This window comes from Cnephaeus nilssonii, assembly GCF_951640355.1.
Source record: "Cnephaeus nilssonii genome assembly, chromosome: 11".
In the NCBI taxonomy this organism is placed as follows: domain Eukaryota; kingdom Metazoa; phylum Chordata; class Mammalia; order Chiroptera; family Vespertilionidae; genus Cnephaeus; species Cnephaeus nilssonii.
This window is the reverse complement of record NC_137082.1, coordinates 35,331,734-35,342,933: the sequence shown is the minus strand read 5'-3', so window position 1 is coordinate 35,342,933 and position 11,200 is coordinate 35,331,734. Positions and strand designations below refer to the sequence as shown.

General features: G+C 39.9%; 1 protein-coding gene and 1 long non-coding RNA gene across 2 annotated transcripts; one reads left to right on the top strand and one right to left on the bottom strand.

The window, feature by feature from the left end:
• Positions 1 to 2,475: 2,475 nt before the first annotated feature.
• LOC307107803 lies at positions 2,476 to 11,048 on the bottom strand. The gene is made up of 3 exons (XR_013814259.1): positions 10,927 to 11,048; positions 9,626 to 9,748; positions 2,476 to 2,910 (listed from the first exon to the last, which is right to left on the bottom strand). It is a non-coding gene; the product is annotated as an uncharacterized lncRNA (long non-coding RNA).
• On the top strand, positions 6,307 to 7,170 carry LOC307107363 (small ribosomal subunit protein eS24-like). Its single transcript, XM_079784606.1, has one exon. It carries the CDS (start codon positions 6,485 to 6,487, stop codon positions 6,842 to 6,844), a length of 360 nt encoding a protein of 119 aa, XP_079640732.1. The 5' UTR covers positions 6,307 to 6,484; the 3' UTR covers positions 6,845 to 7,170.
• Positions 11,049 to 11,200: the final 152 nt, after the last annotated feature.

The window sequence follows — 11,200 nt, the reverse complement described above, 5'->3', positions numbered from 1 at the left end:
GTATTTTTTTCATTGATTTTTGTTCTTGTTGTTAATCCTCACCCAAGGATATTTTTTTCCGTTGATTTTGTAGAGAGAGTGGAAGGGAGGAGGAGAGACAGAGAAACATCGATGTGAGAGAGACACATTGATTGGTTGCCTCCTGCATGCACCCCGACCAGGGTAGGTGATCAAACCTGCAACCCAGGTGTGTGCCCTTGACTGGGAATCAAACCTGTGACCCTAACCAGTGAGTACATAGGCCAGGGCATCTGCAAAGTATTCAGATTTCAGATCCCACCCCAGAGACATGGGATCCAAGAAACTACAATGTTAACAAACTTCTCCATCCTCACCTGCTTCTAACCCCTAACATCCTAACTCCCACATGCAATTGTTCTTCAGACCACACTCTGAGAAATACTGTCTGTTTTCAATTCAAGTGATAGTTTGAAATAAAGATGTTCTTCATTATAGGTAGTTGCTTGTTATTAAACTTAAAAAAAATGTTTTCATTGATTCCAAAGAGGGAGGAGATAGAAACATCAATGCTGAGGGAGAATCTTGCACGCGCCCTACTGGGGATCCAGCCTGCCACATGTGCAAGTGCCCTGATTGGGAATTGAACCGAAACCTCCTGGTTCATAGGTCAATGCTCAACCACTGAGTCACACTGGCCAGGCTTGTTTTGATTTTAAAATAACACCCCTGGAGAAATCACCACTGCCTTCCAAAATGACTGAATATGTTCACTGTAGATTTCTCCAGAGGTAATTAAATTTCCAAGAAATATGTCAATGGACATATTTAGATTACATCTGATTCACTGCCACTGTACACAGGGAGGTTCAAATCGGGATTTGAGGAAAACATAGAAGTTTTGGCTATTTTAATTACCTTCCCTGTATTCTGAAATATATAACACCTGCTCTTGTGCCCTCTTCACATTTTGCCCTCCTCCTTTGCTCTTCAATATACCACCTTATTCAGTTTCCCTCCACAGAGAAAATCCCATGCCCAGAATCCAAGACAGGGGTCCATCCAGAGTCTGGGCACATGGTTTTTTGCAAAAGAGGAGGAGGACTATTAGGATATATTTTCTTCAATTTTTCAACTCTGATTTAAAGGCCTCAGCAGATAAAGTCTTCCGAAGATGAGAGTGCATAATTTTGAATATGAGTAGTTATGCCCCATATCACCTTCCTCTTTTTCTTCATGCACCCTGCCCACCCAATTTATAGCAGATGAATCTGCCTCCTACTTTTTTTTTTCCTTTGGTTAGTCCTCACCAGAGGACATTTTTTCCATTGCTTTTTCAGAGAGAGTGACAGGGAGGGGAGGAGAGAGGGGGAGAGAGAGAGAGGAACATTGATGTGAGAGATACATCGACTGGTTGCCTCCTGCACAGGGCCTTACTGGGGGCAGGGAGCAAACCTGCAACCCAGATATGTGCTCTTGACTGGGAATTGAACCTGAGACCCTTCGGTCTAGAGGCCAAGGCTCTAACCACTGAGCAGCAAACCAGTCAGGGCTGCCTCCTACTTTTTAAAAAGTATATATTTTTATTGATTTCAGAGAGGAAGGGAGACGAATATAGGAACATCAGTGATGAGAGAGAATCATTGATTGGCTGCCTCCTGCATGACTCACACTGGGGATGGAGCCCACAACCCAGGTATGTGCCCTAACCAGGAATTGAATCGTGACCTACTGGTTCATAGGTCAATGCTCAACCACTGAGCCATGCTGGCTGGGCTGCCTCCTACTTTTAAGAACAAAACAGAACCCTCTAGTTGTTAACTCCCCTAAACTCTTTCTATCTGTTCTACTCCTTTCTTTCAACCTCATTAAAAGAGGAGTTTCACTCCCCAGCACTCTTCCACTAGACTTTATGGTAATACCTTCTTGCCCCATCTTTTCTCTCTCTGCTATACTTACCTTCTTTGCAGAAGTAGGAGACTTTGGCTAAGTTCTTCAGTCTTGTAAAAACATGTGTGTGTGTGTATTTGTATATGCCTAATAAAAATTTTGGGCCCTAGCTGGTCTGCCTCAGTGAATAGAGTGTTGGCCTGAGGATTGAAGGGTCCCAGGTTTAATTTCAGTCAAGAGCACATGCCCTAGTTGTGGGCTCGATCCCCAGTATGGGGTGTGCAGGAGACAGCCGATCAATGTTTCTCATCATTGATGTTTCTATCTCTCTCTCCCTCTCCCTTCCTCTCTGAAATCAATAAAAAAATATTTTAAAAAATTTTTGGATGGCTTGCATTTTTAATTTATGCATTGTTTCATTTTTAATGAGGATTTATTTATTACCTTTATGCCAGAAAAATAATATAAATTTCCATTTTGAAAAACCTGAACCAGCAATAGCCAAGGCCATGTTTGGGGTTGAATGACAGAACCAATTGATGTGTTTTTCTCACATCGATATTTCTGTCTTTCCCTCTCTCTAAAAATCAATGGGAAAATATCCTCAGGTGAGGATAAAAAAAAAAATAGTGTCAGAACCATAAAATTCAGAGGTAAAATTCCACTTTCATGAAGCTTATGTGAAAACAGCCTAGGTCAGGGAATTGCAGTACCTGTTTTCAAGTCCTGCTATTATCATTTCTTGGTTGGTTGATGTTAGGTAAGTTAAATTTTTGACTTTATGTTTCTTTATTATTAACGTGGTGATACTCATCCCTACACAGTCTATCTTATTTGTAATGACCAAGTAAGATAATTGATATAAATGTACAAATATACATCAATATATATCATTTATCATTAACTCTATTACCAATAGGCAGAGTCAAATATATTTTGAGAGGCAGTGTAAGAGAATAGAAAGAGTATGAGCTTCAGAGTCACACAGACCTGGACTTGAATTCCATCTCCGTCATTCATTGTGTGATCGTGGGTGACTTAACCTCTCTGAGCTTCATGTCCCTGTTTATAAAATGGATAATATTATTAACCTGACAAGACTGTTGTGAGGATTAAATGAGATAGTCCATACAAAACACATCTGCTGTAGGGCCTGACTCTTAGTACATACTCAGCAAATGTTAATTCTTCCACTTATTCTACCAAGTTGGGATCAGCTTTCTTACGCTCACATGAAAATCCTGAGCTTGTATTTCCTCAATTAATGCTAAACCACATTAGTAATTATCATCTTAGGTCATCAATAGTCCTCAAAAAGACTGTTTACTTGCTGCTTTCCTGGGACCAAATTATAAGGTGAGCACTTCAAATTGAAAGAGTTCAGCACATATATATCCTTTGAAGTGGTAACAGGTTATTGCTGAGGCATCTTTAAAAGTATTTTGTTACAAAATAAGACGCGAAACTTAAAATGAATATTTAAAAATATCAGAGACACTGGAATACTGAAAAAACAATACTCAAAAAAGTATCTTAAAAGTTTTTGATTGTTGCTATCTTTTCTATTTGATCCTCACACAAAAAAACAGAAGCTGGGCAGGCTTCATTATTCTGTTTAAAGATGAAAAAATCAAGGCACGAGGAAAAAGAACTCCCACCTTTGTCTTTTGACTCCCCATTCAGTGCTTTTAAAAACAAGATTGTGGTTAAATACACATAACATAGAAGTATTCATCTATGACCGAATACGAATTGCTTTTACCTCTTGGCTACTGTGAATAATGCTGCTATGAACATGGTTATACAAATATCTCTTCAAGACCCTGATTTCAATTCTTTTGGATATATACTCAGAATTGGAATTGCTAATTCATATGGTAATTCTATTTTTAACTTTTTGAGGAACTACCATACTGTTCTGAGGATAAGCCATACATAGTGGCTGTACCATTTTACACTTCCACCAATATTCTTGCTAGCGCTTATCATTTCCTACTTTATGTTGTTGTTGTTGTTCTAATAGCCATCCTAATGGATGTGAGGGGTGGTATCTCATTGTGGTTTTCTTAAGAGTTTTGAAGTCTTCTGTAGAGATGCCCAAACACTAAGTAAACCTGGGTAACATCACCAACAGTTTAAAGCATCAAAATGCTACTAGATTTAAAACACTTTAGGAGGCAACAGTACACAGTCCCTGCCTTTAAGGATTTTATAATCTAGCTGAAAAGAAAGGATACGTGCATTTAAAAATAAATAATGATGCAAGATAGCATAGTCAAAATGATAAGTATTACATGAAGACAGAGAAGGATAAAATTATAGTAGGCTGGCTGATTATTTGAGGCCTTAAAGAGCAATTTTAAAAGGAAGGGTTTAAATTAAACAAAAGAAGAGAGGAGGAAATGAATTTTTTATTTCAAGTATTATTTAATGCATTCTTTCAACACTTATTGGGCTCCTAAGAAATTCTAAACACTGTGCTGGGTTTGGGGGTTACTAAGTCTCTCAAGAGCAAGGCAGAAAGATGGGCAATGAGTAGTGACAATCCAAGGTACTGAGTATGTACACGGTGTGCTGAATCCTTTTTCTTTCTTTTTCCCTTTTTTTTTACGCATTAACTTTTTTATTGTGGTAAAAACACAGGACATGAAATTTACCATCTTAACCATTTTTAAAAAAAATATTTTTTTATTTATTTCAGAGAGGATAGGAGAGGGAGAGAGAGATAGAAACAGCAATGATTAGAGAGAATCATTCATCTTGTTGGGGTGCATAGAGACCTCCCACATATTTGCCTGTCTTCAGATACCTCTGGACCAAAACTCTACTGGTTGTTCTCAGAGAAAATTTCCATATTGATTTTATTTCCAGTGTGATTTTGTTTCTTCACTTTTTTTTTGAAAACCACACTGCTCTTTTATTCAATGGAACATCCCCCTTTAACGCAGTGTTGAATCATACACTGGAAAATGTTTCTTCACTTTCAAGCCTGGGTGGTTAGCCTCCTGGGTTCTCCCAGGAAGCCTGTTTTGTAAAGGCCCCTTAACAAGTCTTAGTATTTTTTTGGTTATTGATCTAGTCCAGAGGTCGGCAAACCACGGCTCGCAAGCCACATGCGGCTCTTTGGCCCCTTGAGTGTTCTAACGCCACTTCTTCAAAATAGACTTGCCCAGGCTGAAAACCGACTTCTGCGCATGGGCCACAAAGTTTCAATTGCACCGTACGTGCTATTTTGTGGAAGAGTCACACTCAAGGGGCCAAAGAGCCGCATGTGGCTCGCGAGCCGACCACTGATCTAGTCAGTATGCATCTAGTCAACCTGGCTGGCAGTGTAGGTAGCGTTTTATTTTGGTGAACACTAGTTTCTCACAATTATATTCCTTTTGTCATTTGTAAAGCAACATGCCAGTCCTCCAGGCTCCATGGGCTTCTGGCCAAGCCAAGAAGCCTGAGCTGCAGTTTGCATACATGGCAATGGAGGCGCTTTGAAGTGGATTGTCTGCATGTTGGCCATTAGAATAAAACAGTTTTGAAAGAAAAAAAAGAGAGAGAGAGAGAATCATTGATCAGCTGCCTCCTGCACAACCTGTACTGGGGAGCAAGCCTACAACCTGGGCACGTGCCCTGACTGGGAATCAAACTGTGACCTCCTGGTTCATAGGTCCAACCAGTGAGCCACACCAGTAGAGCAATTTTACCATTTTTAAGTGTACGGTTCAGTAGTGTTAAGTACATCTATATTATTCATTCAACCACTCTCCAAAACTTTATCTTCTTGCAAAACTAAAGCTCTATACTCATTAAACACTAACTGCCTATCCCCTTCTCCCCCCAACCTCTGGCAACCACCATTCTACTTTCTGTTTCTATGAGTCTGACTACTATAGATACCTGAGATAAGTGAAATCATACAAAATTTTGTCTTTTTGTGACTGTCTTATTTCACTTAGTATAATGTCCTCAAAATTGAATCACTTCTTTCTAAGAGCCTGGTAATCTATCAATAAAACTGTTTTCACCTCATTTTACAGTGAATCATAAAGGGAGTATGTAAAGCACATTTTTTTCCAGACTATATTCACACCCAATTTTTTCCAATGGAATATAGCTAGGAAGTTTGCCATTCTCCCTTGGGAAGGAGGCTACATTTAAGAAGATAAGGCTGTTACAAGTTAGTATTTAGCTCTCATCTATCACCCGAATGGGTTCTTACATTCACAAACATGTACTAGGCATTGGGGAAGCAAAGAAAGATGAGTAAGGCACAGAATTCTGCCCTCCAGGATCTCAAAGGTAGCTATAATATATGATAAGAGCTATAATTGAGTAATGAAAGAAGACAAGTTGAAATGAATAGCTATCCCCCCACACAAAGTAAATCATAGGCTTCTTTTAAAAAGTAAGCTGGATCTTAAAGGATGGCAGAAGTTCATCAGATGGGAAGAGAAGGGACAGGCATTTCAGCCAGGGGACCAGCATGTTCAGGAGATTTAGTGTAGTTATTTAGTGTAGCTGGAACTTAGAATACATGATGGGGAGTATTAAGAAAGGTAGAGGCTTTTTTTCCCCCTCCCTGGCTGCTTGAAGATAAACCTTCATCCTGAATGACACGGTAACTATCCAGACCAGGAAGTTCATGACCAACAGACTACTTCAGCGGAAGCAAATGGTCATTGATGTCCTTCACCCTGGGAAGGCAACAGTACCCAAGACAGAAATTCGGGAAAAACTAGACAAAATATATAAGACCACATCTGATGTCATCTTTGTGTTTGGATTCAGAACCCACTTTGGTGGTGGCAAGACCACTGGCTTTGGCATGATTTATGATTCCTTGGATTACGCAAAGAAAAATGAACCCAAACACAGACTTGCAAGACATGGCTTATCTGAGAAGAAGACCTCCAGAAAACAGAGAAAGGAATGTAAGAACAGAATGAAGAAAGTCAGGGGGACTGCAAAGGCCAATGTTGGTGCTGGCAAAAAGAAGGAGTAAAGATTCTTCGGTGACTTTATCTGTGACGGTTGTGCAGATTTTTCATGAGAGGATTAATAAATTATAAACTTAATAAAAAAAAAAGGTTGAGAGTACAGTGCTGAGGAGCCCTAGAGAGGCAGACTGTGGATAGTTTTATTCTAAAAGTAACAGATAAATAACTGATTTTTAGGCAGAGGAACAGCATGATTAGGCTTTTTAAAGGAAACTGCAGGCCAGATGGAGAATGAACTGAAGTTACAAAAAGCCAAGATCCTAACATCAGAGAAGGATGTCAGCTACTTAACCAAATAGGGTCTCACAGACTCTTGTGGTAGAGTGCTGGAGTTCAGGATCTCCTATTTGGCCTATAAGACAAGAAATCTGATTTTCCTAATGCGTCTAGCATGGAAATATACTTGAGGACTGACTCACAATACCTAATTCATAAAAGAATGTGGCATAAAGTATAATTCTAATTTACTAATACACATTCATTTATCTAACACTTATAAAGAATCTTTGTATTAAGCAATATTCTAGGTTCTAGGGACACAGCTGTGATTAACTATTTCCTGTCCTCACAGAGTTACATTCGAGAGTTTAAAATATTTTTTCAGTGACTAAAATATTTGTGTTTGAGCCTGGCCAGTGTTGCTAAGTGGTGGGAGGGTCGGCCCTGGCACCAAAGGATCTCGGGTTTGATTCCAGATAAAGGGCACATACCTGGGTTGTGGATTTGGTTGGAGTATGCACAGGAGGCAGCCAACCAGTCATCTCTCTCTCTCTCTCTCTCTCTCTCTCTCTCTCTCTCTCTCTCTCTCTCTCTCCCTCCCTCCCTCCCTCCCTTTCTTCCAAGCTCTTTGTAAAGCAATGGAAAAAATATCCTTAGGTGAAGAGTAACAAAATATACATATTTGTGTTTGCTGTCCAGGGTATTTCCTTCCCGGTATAAAGGTACCAGGGACTCTAAGTTGGTAATTAAAATATTGTTTGGTGGCCCTAACCGGTTTGGCTCAGTGGATGGAGCATCGGCCTGCGGGCTCAAGGGTCCCAGGTTCGATTCCGGTCAAGGGCATGTACCTTGGTTGCAGGCACATCCCCAGTAGGGGGTGTGCAGGAGGCAGCTAATCAATGTTTCTCTCTCATCGATGTTTCTAACTCTCTATCCCTTTCCCTTCCTCTCTGTAAAAAATCAATAATATATATTTTTGAAAAAAAAAAAGAAAAAAAATATTGTTTGGTGAATGATGAGAAAAAAAGAGAGGTGGATGATTTTATTCAGGAACCAGGTGAAGCCTAAGAAATTATTTATGTTAATAACTAGCTTAACAATGTTCTTTGGGTTTACAATTTCTCAATCCTGAACACAGCTGGATGAAAAAACATGGCCAAATCCTGGCAGATTCCTCTCTTTCTGGATTCCAGGTGAACCATTTCAATTCTAACACATTCTTTCAGACATATTGGATTACAACTAATTTTAATTATGTTAGCTTCAGTCATTTTTACTACACATGATTAAATTAAGGCTCCAACTTCAACTATATTACTGTAAGCAATCATGGGCACTACTGGATTTTTGTCCAGTAATTCAACGAATATTTACCAAGTAGCTAAGTGCCTGTGATGATACTAGGCTTTGTTACATGTTGGGAATATCATACTGAACAAGACAGCTTGTACCTATCCTCAAGGAATTATATACATTCTAGTAGTGAAGTGAGATTATGAAAATCACCACTAAATAACTGACCAATAAATTAATTGTGGTGTAATGAAGGAAAGGGGCAAGAGAATGTTATAATATCCAAGAGAGAGATGAAAATCACCTGGACTAGGCTAGTGGCATTGGAGATAGAAATGGTTGGATTTTAGTTTTATTTTGAACATAGAATTAAGATTTGATAATGAAGTGAATGAAGGTGAGGAAAAGGAAGGACTCAAGTTAACTCCTGGGTTTCTGACTTAAGCAACTGGGCAGGCAGTGCCCTTGAGATGAAGAAGACTTACAAGTGGAAATACCCAAAGTTCTGTTTTAAACACAGTAACTTTGAGATCTCAACATGCAAATGTAGATAAGTAGAGAAGTAGGCACTTGAATATGTGAGGTTGAAAGGTTTGGTTTGAAAATATGGATTTGGTAATCAATGACATAATGACAGTATTTGGATATAGTATTTTCATTAGAGTATATATAGCCTAGTAAACTTGATTAGAAATGCTGATTCCTAAATCTCCTCAGTGACACATTTTCTCAGAAATCGTTTCTATATATGACTAAATAGTTGAGAATTCATTCCTACTGGTTTAGTTCTCAAAGGATAACTATTCAAGACTTCTTTGGGGGATCCTCACTATACTTTCCGTCTACTACATGAATCCAAAGATAAATTCAATTTCAGAGTTACAAGTGATTTTCATTAATACCTCAGTGACTTGCTTTTTTTTTTTTTTGTCTCTCCAAAGCTAACTCTTAAAGGCCCCATATAATTAGGTGCTCATGGATGAAAAGGGTTGAATAGGTCTGGATTTCTATGCAGATTAGAATCTCTATTTAATTATGGTTTCTATAAGTTAAATATCACTTACAAGGATGTATGGACTTGCTTACAAAGTAGAAAGAGTATTGGACTAATACTCATGAGATTTGGGTTCTAGTTCAAGTACTGTAACTACTTAAGTCACAGCCCCTATAGGCCTGCTATTTTATGGGTCAAGTGAAGAGACTACAGAATATTTTAAAGACTATGAAAACATAAAAGTTAGTATACAATTGAAGAATTATAATCATTAGCTTACTATTGGGCAGCTGGAGATGTGGGGTAGGGCTGAGCATCAAGAATGGCCCAGAGTCAAGATTCCAGTAGTCTGTTTCTGGGTTCCTCACTAATTTTTGTGCACTTCATAACTTGGCTTCTGTGTCTATAAAACAAGAAAATCATAATGATTTCCCTCACCATTACGGGAAGAAATTAATAAATGTTTATGTTTTGCAGAGATTCCTAGATGAAAGAGGTTAGAAAAATACAAATGATGATTTGTGTTAATGTTCTTAATAGCTTAATCTAAGTAGATTCTATATCCTGGAAAAGCTTAGTTTCCACTGCTTTGTGACTTGCCAACACCCCAGGGAATTTTGGCTTTTCCTGGGGGAAAAAATTACTACATTTGGGGAAATCTCTGAAGAAATTCTGTTACAAGTAGCCAGTTTAGGGAGGTCATGCCTGGTACCATGCTGTAAAGGAAAATAAATCTTTTCACGAAAGCGATCAAGACAATTTGCTAATCATACCAGCATTTCCCAAATAGGGAATTACCGAACACAAGCCAAATCCTGTACATTCTTTCCAACACCCTCTTTTTTTATTTTTATTTTATTTAGTTTTTTTGTTTGTTAATCCTTATCTGAGGATATTTTTCCTTTTTTTTTTTTTTTTTTTTTTTTAAGGGAGAGTGGAAGAGAGAGGGAAAGACAGAGAAACATTTATGTGAGAGAAACACATTGATTGGTTGCCTCCGGACTGGGAAAGAGCCTGCAACGGAAGTACCTGCCCTTGACTGGAATCAAACCCGGGACCCTTTGGTGCACAGGCCGCGCTCTACCCTCTGAGCAACACTGGCTAGTGCTCCAGCACCCTGCCCACTGTTCCTCATGCTGTGTCTCCCCTCCTTGCAGGAAACAAGCACAACTTTGTTCAACTATAGGTGTGTTCTCGGCGGTCTCTGGGTGGAGGGCAGTGACACGCTGAGAGCTCCCTAAAGGGTAGATGCTATTATTATGCCTCAAGGGAACTGCATGATGCACCCAGCGCGTTCCAGCAGAGACTTCATGAACAAGCAGTTGTGAGGTTCCCGACCGCCCGCTCTAGCCAGGCCGTTTCTCCTCAGGGTACGTCTTTTCTCTTTGGTTTGCGACCTCCCAAGTTGAAATCCAACATGTTAGGTTAAATTTCCCATGAAGTAAAACCCCCTAGTGAGGTGAGTACCTCCAGCTCCCATTTAGAGTTCCTCAAACACTGAAACACCCCCAAAGAGGCACGGTAGAAGTAATGGGAAAATTAAAGCCCCAACGGGTCCATATTACGGTTTTTATCCCTCACCCTAACCCAGGAGAAATGGCTCTGAATTCACTGTACAAGCAGGCTCTCCACTCCGCGAAAGATGAGGTAAAAGTCACCACAGGCAAAACCGAACCTTCCTGGAAGTCTTCCTCAGACGTCACGCACAGGACTGGGTCGCGGCGAGGCCGCCGGGCAATGGCCCGCCTCCTCTGAGGGGACTACAAGTCCCGGCTGGTCTCGAGATGCGGCGTCGCCGCGTAACTCGCGCCAGACAGCGCGTTAGGGCAGCTCCTCCGCGCGCCTGCGCCGTGAC